Source organism: Oreochromis niloticus, linkage group LG20 (genome assembly GCF_001858045.2).
Source record: "Oreochromis niloticus isolate F11D_XX linkage group LG20, O_niloticus_UMD_NMBU, whole genome shotgun sequence".
NCBI lineage: Eukaryota > Metazoa > Chordata > Actinopteri > Cichliformes > Cichlidae > Oreochromis > Oreochromis niloticus.
The window spans coordinates 2699632-2719271 of NC_031984.2; the positions used below are offsets into that span (position 1 = coordinate 2699632).

The window sequence follows — 19640 nt, forward strand, 5'->3', positions numbered from 1 at the left end:
TGATGTGAAAAACGTCCAATCTTTACCACAGACCCTGAATGCAGCATTTCTAGAGGGCGTGACCAACCTGCCACAACCTGGACGGGGATACCTGCGTCAGGTTGAGACCCGCGCCCACACCCAGCAGGATACGCTCAGAGTTTTAGCAGCAGACGGTCGTAATTTGACTCACCCGAACAGGTAAGAGAAACAACAACTGATCCAGCAGCCGTTACTGGGACGAGACCAGTACCGGTTACTGGGTCTGCTCAGTGTGTGAGTGCTTAAAACTGAAGTAGCCGTGGGTGTGTAGGCTGTGTGAACGGGCTCTGTTAATGTTTAAGTGTTTTCATGCGTTTGTGAGGATGGTGTTAGTTTTTAACATCTGCGTTTCTCCCCAAACCTCGTACATTCTTTTAAATTTCCCAACTTAAATTCGGATATTTTCAGAGTCACGTCAAAGGAAGCTGTGTTGGTATTTCAGTGCGTGACAGTGACAAAAGGTGGAGAGAAAATAAGAAAGAAAAACCACATAAAGCAGGTGAAGCAGCAGGAATGTAAAACAGAGTCAGTCACAGTAGGATGTAGAAAGAAGCTGTACAGTTCCTAAGGAGGTACTCAAATTATGCAGCAACACTTTACATAGAATCTTTACTCCAGATTAAATATTTAAAACTGAGATATTTTCACCCATGCTGTATAAACAGAAGCATAAATACTAGCTCCTGTTCACTGAGTCTCTGTTTGGCCAGAATTCAGCCTCCCATGCAGTATTTGGTGTTTTAACAGGAAAATTAAGGGATTATCTTTGAGGAAATCTGTCTGTCTGGGACTCTTCAGCAGTTGGTCTTAGAGCTGAAGAAGCTTCTCGGATGAAACGTCATAAAGGAAACTTAAAGAAGTCCAGACGCTTTTCTTTCCAAGATCCTTGGATTATTTACATGAAAATATTCCAAATTCAAGGGTGCTGAGTTGGAAAAGTGATTGGACTAACACTTATTAATGGTCCAGCCTAGCTGAAAGACTTTATTCAGGATACATATTTGGTATTTATTTAGAACATGCTTCAGCACTGGTTCGTATCCATGGAAGTTTGAAAAAACCAGGTGTGTAAAATGCACTCATTTCTGTATTTTTCTGCCTGCCTCCTCGTTTTGGAGTCGGCCATGTCTTTGTTCCCTTCTTGAGTCATATTTTCAACCATTTCTAATCTTTTGTCCGCCTCTGAGGTCAGTTTGTGCCAAACTGGCATTCAGTCTATTTATCATTAACAGACCTGTTTGGGAACTTATTTTGGTTTCATGGTGTCTCTTTCTGGATGAAAGAGGCTTTAAAGTCAGTCTTTTCAACCAGTGTTAAGCATTAACTTGTTAATAATTGGTGAATTTGACCTCACCAGCTGAAACATTCAGAGCTGAGTCACCGGCTAACCTGGAAATTGCTGCTGAGTTTACATGTATGCTGCTTCACGTCTGAACAAAGTGAGAAACGAAACAATGGTGCAGTGAGGCTGATGTGTCTTGAACTCGCTAACTGGGACTGTTGACGGAGCGTTAAAAACAGTAACAATTTATGAATTTCCATTTTAGAGTCATGATGAATCTGGATATGTATAAATATGTGGAACAAACTATGAAGACAAGGAATCTTATGTGTTTCTCTCTGATGCCAGCAGGTGAATGGTAATGAGTAGAGTTCACGTTGTGGTGACAGGACTCTGTGGCTGCAGTGATGATGGCAGGAGGAAGTCGAATTGCACAACTATCTGTCGAGGTAGAGAGGAGGTCGGGGTGGATCAGTGGGCTGACCAGAAATTGAACGTTAACGGTAGCATCTGTTGCCACTTGTAATCTTTTATAACCTTAACTGAACATTTCATAGTGTTTTATCCAACTCACAAGTATTTTTATGCTTAAATCTAACAAGTGAGTAAAAAATTAAACCCATTAGCAGATGAAATGTTAACCAGCACCTCCTGCACGCCTTGACCTTCCTAACACAGACATTGAAAGTCTCTGAAATGCACCGTTATTTACTGGCAGCCCATAAAAATTCAGTGGTGCATATCAGGGAGGGGCAGGTAGCTGCCATAGAAGCTAGCTCTTAGCATTGATCTCCTAAGATTAGATGCTTCAAACACGTCAGATGTCGGACCTTGTGTCCTTGAATTCAAAAACCCCTTAAATGCAGGTCTGTCCTACCAGAGCGCAGCACTCACACAGATCCTTTCTTAAAAGTCATAAACAGAAAGAACAATAAAGCAGGCCACACAACACATGAACTATGCTGCCCGTTTACCCAACGGTTTATTCCAAGAAGTTTGGAGCCATTCACAGAATTTAAAGTCAGTTCTGGATATTTTACTGATTAGGTCAGAGCAGAGAGAGACATGGCACTCAAAGTATCCTGAAATCAAATCTGTGGGACAGAAAGACGACAACAGTAAATAACAAAGATGGCCACGTGAGACTTTTTCCTGGTAACCATACAAGTTAAAGTAAATGTTGGTGATACTTTAAAATAACAACTGAAATAAGGCTTTTCAAAACGCCTGCCGAGCGGCGACAATGTTTCTACAACTTTTGTGGCAGTGACTACAAAGTAAGCCCCTCCTCCTTTCCTTGCAAAGTGCTGTTAACCCTGCAGGACTTCCTGGTTAAATAACATCAAAATCAACTTTGTGCTGTCACTCACTGTGAGGCTCGTCTGCATTTCAAATGGCACAACTTGCTCCAGGGCTCCTCGTCAAACATTTTCTCAGGCCATATGAGTCTTTCAACCAAGTGTCAGAAACGGTGAAACCAGTGTTTTAATTCTATGTTCAGTCTGAAAGCTAAGGCTGATTAGTTTACGCAGTTTTAAATAAAACTGTGTGTTGTTTGTACTGGAAAGCAGCTCGATGACTGTGTAGCCAGAAGCTTAATTCCACAAAGTTCCCCTAGTTGTGAAAGGGGGTTGGGGTGGTGGCTGCAATATGATACTGTTTGTTTTGCCAACACAGGATTTTAAGGCCTTATGTACTCTGATACAAAAACATCCACAGCCTAAAAAATAACCCAAGAGTCTGAATTGAAGCCTCAAAGTGCTCAACTTGGAAAGGCAACTTGCTCGCCTTGTGTTGTAATCCCATATTGTGCACGTTACAGTGAGGGTTGTTGTCGTTTCAGCAGTCAGGTAGGGCAGTGTGTAGAAATCTGCTGTGCTGAGGGAGTCGCTCGACCGGTCGCACCACATTTACGCCTGGGAGGGGCGGAGTGAAGACATCTGAAGAGTCACAGCAGAGTCACTGCTGGGCTGACTGTGTTAACTGACCCGACCACAGCGAGTAACTACTTCACTTTAATTCCTGCAAGTTCCTCATTTTATTATTAGCAGCAGGCAGCCACTCTGCATATACATTTCTACTCATTCGCTCTGTTTGTGCCTCCTACAAGGTCATGTTATAGTGAAAAGTCATGGACAGAGTGTGTTTGTGTATTTAATATTGATTTGGGTTCAACTTTAAAAAGGCTGCATTAAAAACAGTTTAATCAAATGTTTCAGATACAGATGTGCATGTGCTCTCCAATCATGGGAAAATGAAAGTAAGTACAACCTACGATTCAGGCTCTCACGTCACTGTGAAGGAATTTTGACCTACTCATCTTGCTCCAGTTCACTGATGTTTCTGAGCAGTGATTTATACACAGCTGTATTTCAATCAGACTGCGGGCTGGACTTGGTCGGGGTGATTGCAGCACCTCTATTCTTTTCTTTTGCAGTCACTCTGTTAGAGATTCGCTGCTCTGCTATTACGCGATCTAGTTATGGCCAAGCTTTACTGTCAGTCAGACAGAGAGCTAACATTTGACTCTAGAATACTTTGGTATACAGGAGTTCACGGTCTGCTCAATGAGGTGTCCGGGTCCTGTGGCTGCAAAACAAGCCTAAATCATCATCCCTCCACCACCGTGCTGACGGCTGGTGTGAGGTGTTTGTGCTGATGTGCTTGGTTTGGTTTTTCCATGATGACCGAACTTCTGCGCTTTGGTCTTGTCTGTTCCAAAGGTCTTGTTGTTTGTTCAGACTTGCATTTGCTTTGCAGACCTAAGCTGCGTCGTGTGTTCTTCTTAAAGAGAAGAGGCTTTTTCCTTCGCTAAACAAGTCATACTAGTTCAGTGTATTTCGAATTGAACGTTTAACATGTTAACTGAGGCCCATCTCTGAGTGTTGCACGTCTGACCTTGGACTGAACCCTGAAGACTGTGAAACTGTGTTAACATACAGCTGACACTCAAACTGCCAGATCTTCTGTTTTATGGAGACGCTCACATTTACACCTACAGCTGATTTAGAGTAATCTTGTGACTGTAAATGTTAACTGATAACCTGGATAGTTCTGCTGTCAGCGTATGAACAAGCAGCATGAGAGGGCGATGAAAATCGTATTGCACAAGGATACGCTGTGTCACAAAGAGCTGCAGTAGCTCGGCACACTCTCGAGGAACAGCAGTATAAAAACGGCAGCAGTTTATTTTCTTTATGGATCAAACAAAAAACAGAATTTTCATGATCAAAACTATTGAAATGGAGTGAAAATGTGCAACAATAAAAGAACTTAAAATGTGTCAGCAAACAAACAGCTTTTCTGCCCACAGGCCTGAGCATGCTGTCACTCGTCCATCAGACCAGTCAGACCAGTCAGCTCTGCTGGCAAACGACACCTCCACACTCACACTCGCCCCTGTTTCTCCGTCACACTCACGAGTTGTGAAAGGATGTTTACAGGCTAAAATTAAGCTGGTGTTTAAAATCAAACGGCACACTTCCTGCTCTCATTCTCAGCTGTACAAACTTGCTTATGTGTCTCCTCCCCTGAAGACTGTTAAACATTTCCCCTTTTCCTCTGCAGTCATGAGGCTCATGTGGAGTTTCTCTCTGTCCCAGCAGCCTCACTCTCTCGTCCTCTTTCTGCATGTAGTTGCTTCTGTGAGCTGACGCTGGTGTGTCTGTTGATTTAAGGACCACTGACTCACCTTGCTGTTTAACCTGTGTCGTCATTAAATCTGGGAACACGTTTGCTTTGCAGCAGGTCCTCGCTCATTAAGATGTTCACTTTTGTTCCTGCAGATGAGGATCAGACTAAATAACAGAAGCACCTGTCTGTGTGATATGGTGATAATGATGATGCTTTCACAGCTTGGCTCACTGCCCTCGAGTGGCTCAGAACAGTCACATGTCATAAACAAGTTTTACTACCAAAAAGATGCTCAAACATTTAAAAAAAGACAAGACTTACTCCACCAGGTACTTCTCCTGCATTTTTTTTTTTTTTTTTTTTTTTTTTTACGTCAGAATTTTTGAAATATTAAAAATGAGGAAAAAACTAAAGGTTTAAAAAAAAAAAAAAAGTGTACAAAGAGTAGTATTTTCATCCAATATGTAGTGCGGTAGAAGTAATAATATATGAATGTTTAAAGTAAAACTACATTAGTTGTTCAGGAGTGTACACTCTCAACAATCTGTGAGCAACCTCTTGATGAGACAGTGAAGGCTGTCCCTCGGGACCTCCTCCCACATCTGGATCAGGGCATCAGTGACCTCGTGGACCGTTTGTGGCACCCAGAGGTTCTTGGTTGGTTTCAGATCTGGGGAATATGAGGCAGTGGAGGAACCCAGAGTGCACTGCATCAGCAGAAGGATAATGATGTCATCCCCGCATCTAAAAGCAGTCGGGATCTGTCTGATCTTCCAAGAATATGCAGGATAAGGATGTGGCTCCTCAGGCCTCCACTGATGCTGGATGATGCATAAAATTTGCCTCAACGCCTCCAGACTCTCATGTCTTCCACATGTGTCAGACCTGCCAGTCCTGCTGATCTCTGGTGAATGCCATTAAAGCTGGGCTATAAGCACAGGTCAAACTCACGGATGCTGGAATCTCCTGTGACGCTCTTGAATTCATGTCTTGATGCATTCTCAATCATCCAGGTAAGTAAATCTCAAAAGTTGATTCTGTTCAACTGGACGTTTTCAGTTAGGAGAAACGTTTCGTCACTCATCCAGGTCTCAGCCAGTGTTGGGTAAGTTACTTTAAATTAGTAACTTCGTTACATTACTAGTTACTTGGATGGACATGCCATCCTTGAGGCGCTGGTGTAGGTAACGTCTGACGGTCGCTAACAAAACACAAAACTAGGGAGGAAGGAAGAGGAGAGCCATCTGTGAACACCGCCTGCTAACACATTCACTTTTGGGACGTCCTCTTGTTGTTGCCTCTCCAGTGCACCTCATGCTTCCCGACTGGTCAGACTGATATTCCTCACGTTTAACTGACTGTGTCGTACTGTGATGGTCAGCTGCTCCCTGAAGTTTTCTGAGCAGTTTTTGTTTCCATTATGAACTGATATCTGTAACAATATGACAGAAATTAAAGTAACTGCTGCCTGTAGAACAAGGACCACCCTGCTGTGTGTCCTGTAATAGGAGGAGTCTGTGTTGACTGAATATGAATTTATCACTGGTCCCTGTTTCATTTAGGATTGTGCTTTTTCATATTCGCGTTCAAGTTAAAAATGTGGTCATCATTTCATATATAGGTTATCAATTTGTTTTTGTTTTTTTCAAGTAACATTTACACTAATAATGTGAGCCAGAGGCTGTGAAGAGGAAACGATGATGCGTCGAGTTTGACAGAACTTGTATCAGAATATCGACAGAAATGGAGACTGTGGGCAGCGTGGTGGTGCCGTGAGTGGCATTGCTGCTGCAGTCTTTGTGTGATGGCTGTAAATTGCGTCTATGTTTCTGCATGTGCAGACAGGAAGTGTGGTTATTAATCTGTAGTGATACCACAGTTACTGTCAGAGCTTGCTCTGTTGTCTTGTCTTTTTGGGGTGATTCATGGCTGCGCGCAGGTCAGACCTGCAGGATGGTTGATTCTCATTGGAATTTTTTTTTTTTTCTCACTATTATATCAAATTTCCAAACTCAAGGCATTATGAAGACATTCCACATGTTGGTTTCTGGTAGCTTATTCCACATCAGGGAGAGCTGTGCTTCGCATCAGTGACATATTGCGTCTTTTATTCCTTCACAGATCCAACCATGAGGTGGCGCTCTTCTGGTCTTTCCCTCTTCCTTTTGCTCTCCATCTTTGTCTTGAAGTCAGCAACTGAACTCAGGATCTGTGCCTACAACGTGCAGAAATTTGACTCTGCAAAAGCATCAAACGAGAGACTGATGCACTATCTCAAACTGGTAATACACACTTAATTATGTATTTTATATTATATTTTTTTTCCTGCTGCCGTTATGAATGAATTCTTGGCAGAATTGGAACTGGTGCTGTATTTATGACTCGACCTATGACCTTTTTTCTGTGTGCCCATGTGTCTGTCCAGATCCTGACTCGTTGTGATATCAGCCTCTTGCAGCACGTGGTGGATCCAGACGGTCAAGCCATTGAAAAGTTGCTGTCTATGCTCAACAGGTAAACATTCACTGGAAACTCTGGCCACAATTTAAACTATCAGCATGAAAATCTTGTCAGCTGAGTTTATTTCAGCCCTTAAAGAGGACTTATTCTACTCATTGCTCATTGGGTGCTTATCATAAAGAGAACGTTTGACCATTAGGTAGATGGGACTTCTGTGGTCTCGGACAGAGACAGTGTGTGTTTGAAATAATCATATGATGACGTCATTATTCATTATTATTGATTATTTGTAGTTCTCCTCCTGGATGTCTCACCTGACCTGACAACTTTGTCCGTGTGACTTTGTTGCCAGCAATATAATAGTGCAGGGCTGCATAAGATTACCTTATCTCACATCACTTACATAATTTACGGCATTTGATCTTTCTAGATCCACTCCCAGAACATTTTGATTACACTTCATATAGTTGACAGGAAAAAGTATAAGCAGGAAAAGCACTTTCCAAAATCTTCAGCATGAAGCGAGACTGTGTGAGAGCAAAGGGAAGCCTGACCCTTTCCAATACAGCAGCTGAGTGTGTGAGCTCTATGAAAACAGGTGTCAGCATGATTCAATTAATGTGGCTGTGGCTTACTCCTGTTTTATGTTTGTACTCTGTGTGTACTGACAAAGCTACAGTTCACTACCAGTCAGTGCACTGTTGGCACACCAGACCCCAAAATTGTTGCTTTCCATGAATGAAAAAAATGTGTTTTATGATAACGATGCAAACAGATTGATTTATTGCTTAAGACTGCGTGGGCATGTTGCTGACATACAAGACCGTAAACTGCTCGATCTTTTATGCTAACACTGCTTAACCACAATACGTGCATAATGATGGTCATTATGTGTCTGCTGTCTGCCTTCAACAGGGGATCTGACAGGTACACTGGATTTAATGAGCATGTGAAGTATCATCTAATCATATTCATTAATCCTAATCAGCTTAATTTACATCCTCTACTAACCAAAATGCCTGAAATGGTAACACTTTACTTTGGAAAGTCACTATTAGAGAAAATCGGGATGGAAATGTGTCGTACACGTTTATCAGTCCAGTATTTGTTAAAGGGAAAAGCATGACACTGAATGATTCTGATTTAACTCTGAACAACTTGAAAGCCTCCTAGTCAGTAGCAGGGCCTTAAAATGAGGTTCAAGGGCCACTAGTAACCCTTGAACCGCTTTATGAGCTGAGCTGTTTGTCATTTTCATGTTAGCTTATAGACAACACGACTGGGTTTGCATTAGAAGTTAGTGAGGGTAGTCTCTGCTCATGCACTTACCCTTGGAAAAACCTGGAAACTATTCTAATGGTCATCAAACCTCATCTTTATTGACATTCCATTCTTTATGGGGAAAAGAATAGAAACTAGAATAGAAACACAGAAACTAATATAAATCTAAATGCCAACTCAAGTAATGTTCACTACAACCCTGATCATTATTATAATTATTAAATTTGACAATAATGTAGCACTTTTTACTCTGAGTGAGGACTCAAAACACTTGCCTAATTCACACACATTCAAACAAGCACTTTTTTCTATGCTTTTCCCATGTAAGTGCTTTCTATCTAACATGAACACATTTATACAATGGTGAATTAGCATGGAGACCTGAGCAGCCAAGGATCAAACCTGTAGTAAATGCAGATGAGCACACATGTAAAAGCAAATAACGAAATGTAAATGTGTTTATGGCCTGCTGACTGTTTAAATTGCAGAAATATTTACCAAACTAAGTGGTTACTGTGAAAGGTACTTTTGACTTAACAAAATAAAGTGTTACCCATCAGTGCAGTGTGTCCAAGCTTTGGGCGGGCGCTGTACAAAGGAAAAAACATGCTGTGGGTTGAAGTTGAAGAACAAACATTTTTCATGTTTGTTTGGTTTTTTTTTTTTTTTTTTTTTTTGTAAATTTTACTTTCAGATATTTACATCTAGATAAATAAAACTACAAATTTCACCTGCTGAAATATGTCTCATATTTTTGACAGTGTGACTGAAATACTTTCTGTAGATGTATAAAGCTTAGTAGGCCGGGTGCTAAGCCCTGGGGAGCTCCACTTCTGGGACTATCGCGCTGGACTATTTTCATGTGCTTTTTCTAGTATTAAGACTTCATCTCAAGAAATCTTACTGTCATATTTAACCAAAATTCCATAATAAAAGTCTATACAATATTTTAATAAGACTACAGTAGATTAAAGTGCCAAGTTTCAGTATTAATTTTAGTAGCATTACAACAGAATAATTTGAAAAGCTTCTAATTAGAGCTGGGCGATATAAGATTTTTTTTCATATCATGATATGTTTTTTTTTCATTTCAGGCGATAACGATATATATCACGATATAAGCCAAATAACTATATTTGTAAGATTTAAATGTGCCGTTGCTCACAAGTAAAATGTGAAATAATTAGCAGCTTGTTTTGATTTAAATATTTATTTCCCATAATAAGTTCAACAGGGCAGATGTACTTAAGGAACATGAGACTTCAGTTTCAGATAAATAAAGGCAAATATTGCAAACTACACAAAAGGCAGCCGCTAAAGCGTTTAAGTTTCAAAATAGAACAAACAAAACAGACTAAATTGTCAATTCCACTTAGAAACAAAATTTTAATTCTAAAAATAAATCTTAGGTTGTTTTACAGAAGAACAGACAAAATTGACTAACTTTTGTCAATATCAAATAAACTGAGAACTAAAAGGAAATTCTCAATCTCTCCTTGTTGTATAGCTTAGCTTTTCAAACAGTTTTAACAGTTACTTTAGTCTGACAAAAGCCGAATGACGAATCAGCGCTTTCAGTCAGAGATTGAGCATGCACCGCTTTATTGTATTTCCAGACTTGCTTTCGGCACAATTTACAGTGCGCGCTACTCTGTTTTTGTCAGCCTTGAAATAGCCGAAATACCTTCACACTACGGAACTTCTGTGGCTCTTCCGTTCGACAAGCTCTCCGGCATTGGAACCATCATCTGTCTTTTCTTCGGTAACCTTCGCTCACGCTCTCGGTTGATTTTTCTCTAGTCGGCAAACTCCTTTCCTTCATTACCCGGGCAGCCCGGCTGCAAAAACAAATACACATGTGCGCCTTGGCGCTTGTGCTGTACGTAACAAGTCACGTGACGTGACGCTGCGGCTGTGATTGGTTCGGCTCTGCGCTACTTAATTTGGATTGGCTGTTCTTTTCTTTTTTTTTAAAGAGGACAAGAGAGATGAGGCCTATCGCAATAGTTTAATTTTTCTATCGAGAAAAAGTTATTTCGCAATACATATCGTTATCGTTTTATCGCCCAGCTCTACTTCTAATGTAACTGGGCACGAAATAGTTGCTAAGCGACATGAGGAGTCACAATGTAATCATTCATGTAAATCATCATTCAGGTTTATTTTGTAAGTGTAAATAAAAAGACCTTTAAAAAAATGACTTCAAACAGGACATTTCAGTGACTAGGGCACTGGTTACCTAAAAAAATGCAATTTGTTTAAATTGTAGGAATGTTGGTATAAATTTGCTTGAACAATGTGAAGAGAGGTGCACGAGGGAGCGTTCATCGAGGCGTGAACTCCAGCAGGGCAGATCACTGGGATAAATCTGACTTCAGCTTCCTTGTTTCTCTGAAAGAACTGTGAGGACTGCTCTGTAATGCTCACCTGATGGCTTCATAAGCCCCAGCAGTCCTTGTGCTCCTCTGTTCACATTAATGTTTTGGCGGGCTCGTGTATTGCGTACTGTGTGACGTGCAGCTGCTTTCTCTGCTGTGTTTTTCACTTTCTTGTCTCCTTCTCTGCGTTGAGGTATGAAGAGTACGACTACAAGGCAGTGGCCAGTGAGAGTTTGGGAAACTCTCCTGACGACATGCAGAAGTATGTTTTCATCTACAGGTAAGACATGGCTGTGGTCCAGGACTGGAAAAAGACCTCTCTGTGTTGGCTTCATCCTGCTGCTCTGGTGTTTGTTGCTTGGAGGCTACAAGATTGTTTGCAGTACGTGAACACCAACTGTGATTCGGCGATCTCTTGCTGGTTTGAACTGTAAAGTGTAGACGAGCGTCTGTGCTTCACAGCTACTGTTAAAGTACATTAATCAAATGCAACATTTAAAATTGTTCAGCTTTGGATAAAACGTGACCTCGCGATCAGAGGCGGAGGCAGACATTTGAAACACCCGGGGCTTAGCCCTGAAGGGTAGTATGCATATGGGACGGGGGGGGGTTAGAAATGACTGAAAGAATAATTGGCTCTGTTTTGAGTTTTGTTCAAAAAAGAATGACTTCATATAGGGAAAAATATATATCACATCTGCAGGACACCTTAAACTAGTTTTTAAATTAAGCAGCAAGGCAGAACAAAGTCGGGGCTGTATCAAGACACGCGGACTAAACCTCAATTCAACCAGACCCAGAACTGATCCAGAATTAAAACAGGACTACAACAGTTCAAAATCAGGACTACTTAGGACATAACCAAGACAGAACCAGAATCAGAACTAGATGATAGTAGCACTAAAAATCATCATAGACCGGCACTACACTTATTTTTTTAATTCTACCAAAGTACACTATTTAGAAAAGTCTATATAATTATTTAGCCTTGTTGTGCAAACAAGCCTGCATAACTTAATAAATACAGAATTTGAAAAATAACAAACCAAAAAAGAAACACTAGGTACGAGATACATGAGTACCTATGATACGGTGATACTTTTGGTAAACAACCATTTGCCTAACATGTGTCTCACCTGCTCTTGTTCCCTCTCTGTTCCTCTCTCTCCCTCTCTGTGCTGACAATCATCAAATATACAGTGGAAACCAGATATTTACACTCTTCAGCTAAAAACACAAACACTTTTTTAATTGTAACATCAAATCAGACTAAATGTTTATTTTTTTTAGATTGGTAAATATAAAAAACATATTTGTTAACGTTAAGAGTAAAGAGAGAAACTATCTGTATTTCTTTATTGTAAATGGCACCAAATTGTATCCAAAATTGAGCCACATTTATGGAGCTCCACAATTCTTTTCCTGGTGTTTTGGTTGACAGGCATATAAGGCAAAACACAGGCTCTGTGTTTTGCCTTATATGCATCCACAGGTGTGCCACCAATTTACTCACATGGACTCTACTAACCAATCAGAAGCTTCTTCAGCTCAGAATGGAATCGTCTGGAGTTTTCTTATAATTAACAATAAACTTAGTGTATATGTACTCCTAAATATGATGAACGTGATTAAAATAAACAGCTCCCTCTTTTTATTCTGACATTTAACTAATTCAAAAGATATTTCAACATTTATTTATCTAAAACAAAACAAGTTTACTGTAAATTGATGTTTAACAGTAAAAAAAAAAAAAAAGTTGTGTTTTCCATAAAGTGTATGTAAATATCTGGATAAAACTGAATAAACTGCTGTGTATTGAAATTCCCTAATATTGGGATGATCCTCAGATCATCCCAATATTAGGGGGGATTCACGCACAGTCTTAAATTCCCAGTGTGCACTGTGCTTCGGATATTGTGTGTAGTTTTTTGTTTTATACATTTGTCAGCCAGGCATCTAACTATGAAAAAAATCACACTCCAAAAGACCCCGGGCTTCTGAAAAAACAACCCGGGCTTAAGCCCAGTAAGCCACCACCCCCTCACCCGCCACTGCTCGCCATCACTTTCACTCGGCCACTTAATCCTCATGAAGGAGGAGCTGAACAAAAATTAGACTACCCAGGGGTCACATGCTGCTCGTACCAATGATTAAACAGCATTTAATCTTTTCTTCTCCAAACAGGATGCAGACGGTGAACGTGACGGGTCAATACCAGTACAGGAGCAAGCAGTCGTTTGTCAGAGAGCCTTTTGTGGTTGGCTTCCAAAGCAAGAATGCATGTTAGTGCATAAAAAAACATTTTTAATGCTTTTCTTCAAATTACCTTCAGATTTAAACTAAAACGGTGCCCTTCATTCTTCTCTTTTGTTTCTTTCCCTTCTTGTTTTTCCTTTTCTCTTTCCACCTGGCAGCAATCGACAAGTTTATCTTGGTCCCTCTCCACAGTGAGCCCAGCAAGGCCGTCCAGGAGATCAACAAGCTTTACGACGTCTTTGTGGAAGTCAGCAAGAAATGGAACAACACGGTGTGAAAACTCATCTAAAAACAGACTTATCAGAACAGATCTGACAGAACGTTTTATAAACCGTGTTTGTAAAGGTCTGCTTTAAAATGGAAAATATCTTTATTCACATAGAGCCTTTCAAGGAATCCAAGGTCACTTTATACACAAAAGTCAAAAACCACTGACTTTTGAAACCGTAGCCTGACTCTGCACTCAGGGTTTTGAACCCTCGGTATCAGCATTTTGCCAGCCGCAATGTTTTTGGATAATGTTTTTGCAGGCAAACGTGTCCATATTTAGACAGAAGGAGATGTCAGGTTTATCAGCAAGCTTTAACTTGGAAACATAAAAATAAATAGAACCACTGACTTCATCAAGATGCAGATAATTATAGAGACTAAAAGCATTTATGCATTTCTTTTAAATGTAAACATTTTTACCCCTGGGCTGTAAATGTATTGTCGTCACCCCACCGGGCAGGACGAACACGCGAGTTTGTGAATGTGATAACTTGAAAACAAGGCGATGTAGGAGTTTCAGATTGAAACCACAGGTGCATCTGCTGGGAGGCTGAGGGGCAGCACTGGCCTTCACAGCAGGATTTAAAACTGACTCACTTTTCCCTTTGTTGTGTGTGTAGAATGTGATGTTCCTGGGAGATTTCCATGCCAGCTGTGCGTACGTGAAACGAAGTGACAGGAAAAACATAAGGCTGTTCATGAAGTCCGAGTTCTCCTGGCTGATCAGAAACCGAGAGGACACCACTGTTACCGACGCGACCAGCTGTGCATACGACAGGTGTGTGCTGACAAAACTGTGGATTAACATATAACAGCCAGTGGCGTGTCTAGAAAATTTTTGTTGGGGGGGCCAGGTAGGGGCACAGATTTGGAGAAGGGTGGCAGATGTAATTGGCAGATAATGTTAAAAAAATTCTACCAACAGTTAACCATCATTCAATAACCCTGTAAACCTAATAACTGAATTTGCTTTTGACTCTTATTAGAATGACGTTTTAACCACTACGGTGCAAAGTTCTTAGATACTGCGTTGATGAAGTACAAGAGATACAATCAGTGCTTTGTCAGTGTTTACTCAGCATTCAAGGACAGCAATATTTGCATAGTATTTTTACTGACATATAGTGCACATATGTTTTGGGCACAAACATTTTTGAATATTAAAATACAATACAAATCTTTTTCATTCTAGCTGAAGTACGGGACAAACTCCGTCTCTTCTCAGCTCAATACAAAACCTGTAATATTGTCTCTGAATGAGGGACCATTCCATTTTTTAAGGAGCCGTTGGCAACTCTACAAACTAACCTTATGAATAAAATAAAGTTCAACATCAGTAACATCACAGCACCTACCCAGCTGTATAGAAACTCTGTCATGCTAGCTAGTACGCAGTACGAGTTATTGTAACTGACTGTAAAAAGTCAGCACAACGAAAATAAACTCCACCTAAACTTGGTTTATATCTGACCCGGATAGACTGCAGGTCATAACTTCTTACCTGAAGTTCAGTTCACCTGACACTCGGACCAGCAGCCGCCTCGGGTCTCTCCTCCTCCTGCCTCCCCTTCCCTCATCCACCTGCTAGCCGCTGTGGAAGCTCCGCCATGCTCGATGGCCAGTCCAGCTATGTTAAACTGTTAATCTTTCGCCGAAAAACTGTTTTCTGTGATGCTGTCTTTCGTGCTTGGCTCTCCTACCTTTGCTAACATGATGCTCATAGCGCAGAAGCCGATGCTGCATTCACTTACACTCGGATATCTGAGCTTCACTGTGAAAACATAATCGTACATTTGATATTTCATTGGATTTTATTGTTTTGGCTTCGGGGTGGCACCTGGGGTGGCCAGTCTGGTTGGGGGGGTGGCCTGTGCCCCCCCCAGGCCACCCTGCTGGACACGCCACAGATAACAGCATGGTGAATGTATTAGAGGGTTACCTGCTGGATGTCAGCGAACAAAGTGTCAGCTACAGTTAATCTTATTGTTATTAATCTAACTTTAAAGGTTCATGTGTGGATGAGGAGTTTTATGTTCTTGCATTTAATTTTATTGTGTGTGTGTGTGTGTGTGTGTGTGTGTGTGTGTGTGTGTGTAGGATTGTTGTGCATGGAGAACCCTTCCTGAGGGCAATCAAGCCATTCTCTGCAAAAGTCTTTGATCTCGGTGCGGAGTTCAAAATGTCCAGGAGCCAGGTAACTGATCACATGACACCACATATATACTGGTCACATTTAATAGGTCTAATAAAACACAATCACACCCTTCCTGAAGCATTTAGAAGTGTCTGAGTTTGTTGCAGTCTTTATATAGTTATAGTTTCTGCCCCGCAGGACAAACGCTGCTGTCTGTCTTCAGTGTTGATTATGATCATCTGCTGATCGTGCTGACATTTTGCTGCTTGTAGTCTTCTTGACCTAATTTTTTTGGCACGGCATTATGTCTGAAAGCATGAAATTGATATTTAAGAACCCTCTGCAGCGCCCTCTAGTGTGCAGACATAGACAGTTAGTTTGTTTACACATTAAATGTCTGCAAATGAAAGTCTTATCATATCAAACATATAAAATTTGACTCTGAATCATTTGGATTTGTATTGATTTGGTAGATGTCTGAAAAGGAAGTTTGATAAATTAGAACATCTTAGTGGGTTCAATTTATCTACATGTTTATTTTATTTTAAAGTTATGAGTAATTTGTGTATTTTTAGGATGACGGCACATCAGTGAAAATAGTTTCTTGAGCTGTAATAAGAGTACGTGCGAAGTCTGAGCCCTCAAACAGATACATTACAGGAAAAAGGAGTCTGATTTTTTTTTTCCTGTTTTTAGCTGACAAGAGTGTGCTGTAACACATCTGCTTCAAGGTTTAATGTCTTGTGCATTCAGAGATTCTCCTCTGACATCAGCAAGGCTTTTTCCTGCAGAGAAGCATCGCTCATTCCAGATCATTCTCTGTAAACAGATGTTTGTGTGGGAAAATTCCACTACCTCACCTTTGAGTACTCGGAGCAGAAAAGCCTATTTAAGAACCGGTCCATTTACCATTCTGAAATATTCAGACCAGTCTGTCTGGCACCAACAACCACAGCAGGTTTCAACGTCACTTAAATGCCCTTCCTTACTCATCCTGATGCTTGGTTTGAGCTGCTGCCGTGTGGCTGATCAGATCTGTGTTAACAAGCAGCTCAACACTTTGCTAGGTATACCTAATAAAGTGGCCACTCATTATGTAGAAATTATATTATTTGATCATAAATACTTATACATGAGATTAATTGATACATGTGGAATAACAAATGTGTATACTACTTTAATATTGTAAGCACTGATCTGTTGCTGGGTAGCTTTATCTATAATAATACAGCGTCTGAACAAACAGTATTTAAATCCAAAATATAGAAAGCTGCACAACATAGTTTTGGATTTCTTCCTCCTTTTTTAAAAAATGTAATTTTTAAGTGATCGGCTGGAGTGACTTTTATCCTCATTCCCAGTGTGCCAGGTCACCTTAAATATCTGTCACCTTTTCCTGTGTATCCTGTTAAAACAGCCTGATGTAAACACTGTTTGATGATGTCTGACTCTGACTTCCATTGCTTCTGTCTGCCAGGTGGTGCAGCTGAGCGACCATTACCCAGTGGAAGTGGTATTAAAGAGCTCCGCCCTCTTCCTTCAGGCCACGCCCCTGAGCCTAACAATTGCCTCTGTGATCGTCCGGTCCTTCCTCTCTGCCCTGTGATCGTCCTGGGCTCTGAATGCTTTATATACTCATTTGTCTTTTTATTCCAAAGCCAGTTCACCTTCTAGCTGTGCCAGGATCACTCAGGGCGGTCCGTCCTTTTAATACGGATTTATTTTATAGTCCGAGCTTTACTGCTCTTAGACCAAAGTGAAGTGACTGAGCAGTGAGGCAGCTCCAGGAACAGAAAAATGTGCAAAATTCAAATATGAGACTGTCACGGTTTTTGGTGCTGATTTTAAAATATTTTAAATTAAGGTTTTTGCATCAAGACAAAAGTGCATCCAACAGTCTTGTTTGTCATCAGGTGAAAATGTAATCTGATTTTATTTTTTAGGAGTTCTTCATTTGTTTTCTTCTTCCTTCCATCTTTTTCTTGATATGTCCCCCTCGGGTCTGTACAGAAACTGATTTAAATATTTAGAATTTCTCTGAAAATGTTAAGATTTTCATTGTTTGAGAGTTTTATAAAATTCAGTAAAGTTTTTTTAATAGTAAAATAAAAAAAACATTCTTAAGATGTTGTTATTTTGGACGAGCTGCCTGCATTGATACAGGTTCACCTGAAAACACCACAGGGATGGATCGATTACTACATGAGTTAAAGGGTTTCAAAAAAAACACACACACCTACTAAGAAACACACAAGGGTCATCAGATAATCAGAAATACATGCAGCACAGCCACAGAGATGGAAAATATCTACTTTTCAATGAATTATTTAAAAAGCAAAAGCAGATGATCCTGTTCCTCAGACATGGTGAATCCCCATCCTCCTGGAGGCAGTGCAGCTGGAATCTGTCAGAGCAAGCTGTTCCACCAACGAGGAAGACGAGCCACTTCCTCATTGTAAAGATCGTCCCTTGTGGTTAAGATGTGTCACACATGAACAAATCCTCTTGACTTTGCTGCTTAGTTGTATAAATTCTTGTTCAGTGATTTAAAAATTCTTCACCTGTTTAGTGTAAGTATCCACAGAGTCGAGCTGACAATAACTGGCCTCAGTGTTTCCATCAGGAGAAGAATTGCAGTGTAGATCCTCCGCAGTTAATGCAGAGAGTTTGCATACATATGAACATTTATCTTTGTTCCCCTATCTGCTGTCTGGTCATCGCTCTGTCGTTTTTCCTCCCGATGAAAGCAGACAGGTGTTGGACGTTCTCTCCTGTTTTTTACCCTGAAGCGACCGTTGTTGTGAAATGGAATTAAAACTGAGCAGAACGTGTCTTATCCTGCATTTCTTCTTACTGCAGTAAGAAAACACTTGATCCACTACAAAGTTTTTAAGGATATATTTCAAATTGATTCACTGATCCTATCACCTTTGATTATTTGTATATCAGTGAAAGCACATTAGTATGTCAGTCTGAAATTCACTTAATCACAAAACTAATCTGTTGATTGAGATTATGGAGACATTTTATTTTTTATAAAACTCACTAATCTCATGAGCATCAATGAGATTAGTGAGTGTCATGGCATAATACCTTTCCACCACACTTCACCTTTTCCTGACTGCAGCCTGCATAGATCAGTGCTTTGGGCTGGGAGGATCGATCCAAACACTGATAGTATCAATATCAGCGTTGATATTGGTATTGGATCAATGCTGGACTTTGCTTCTCTGCTGTAAGTTCAATACTTTGCTCGTGATCATCAGAAAGGAAGCATGTATACACCGCTCCTCTCATGCTGACACACTTTGCTCCGCCCCTTCTCAACCATGGCCCACTGAGTCACGTGACTGTGGAACTACTAAACAGCACAGGAGGAATGAGGTGGCGGAGCAAAGTGTTCCTGCAGGAGAGGAGCGGTGTTTGCACAGACCTGTCTCCCCTCTGATACAGGAGCAACTTAGTGGACTTAGGTGATCGATCCCAGCGCTGTTAAGGTTACTGCTGATATTTGAATCGATCCACTGATCATTTCCTTGCGGCGAGTCTTTGTGAATGAGGGAAGAATAAAAATAAGCATCTGGTGCTTGTGCGTGTCTTCATACTGCAAGCACAACACACTTCATGCATCACAAATTTTAATTTACAAGATATCATTATTACTGTAAAAAAATTAATTATCCCATGGCTCGCGCTCTTTAAAAACTTTTTGGGGCTTGTTGTTGTTGTTGTTTTTTTGTTTGTTTTACAATTCAGTTGCATTAATATAGATAGCCTGCTATTTGTGTGCAATGCATTCATTTACGTTTTTTTTTTGCTGTTTATATTTAGTGGCTTCTCAGAATACGCATATATTATCTATGTATACATATATAATATGTCAGTCTGATAGTTTTGAAAGCAGAAATAAAGAGATGGTGACTAC

The 19640-nt window shown here is 40.5% G+C and overlaps 1 protein-coding gene across 3 annotated transcripts; it reads left to right on the top strand.

The window, feature by feature from the left end:
- The first annotated feature begins 10 nt into the window (after positions 1 to 10).
- On the top strand, positions 11 to 18003 carry LOC100699025 (deoxyribonuclease-1). 3 transcript variants are annotated; one of them, XM_013271811.3, is made up of 10 exons: positions 11 to 180; positions 7058 to 7218; positions 7362 to 7450; positions 8312 to 8323; positions 11249 to 11335; positions 13240 to 13337; positions 13470 to 13582; positions 14202 to 14359; positions 15679 to 15775; positions 17193 to 18003. In XM_013271811.3, exons 2-10 carry the CDS (start codon positions 7066 to 7068, stop codon positions 17319 to 17321), a joined length of 936 nt encoding a protein of 311 aa, XP_013127265.1. In that variant the 5' UTR covers positions 11 to 180; positions 7058 to 7065; the 3' UTR covers positions 17322 to 18003. The 3 variants fall into 3 exon arrangements, with proteins under 3 accessions (XP_013127265.1, XP_013127266.1, XP_019205176.1); XM_019349631.2 differs by lacking the exon at positions 11 to 180 and adding an exon at positions 3189 to 3304; XM_013271812.3 differs by lacking the exon at positions 8312 to 8323 and having other exon boundaries at positions 12 to 180.
- The last annotated feature ends 1637 nt before the right edge of the window (positions 18004 to 19640 follow it).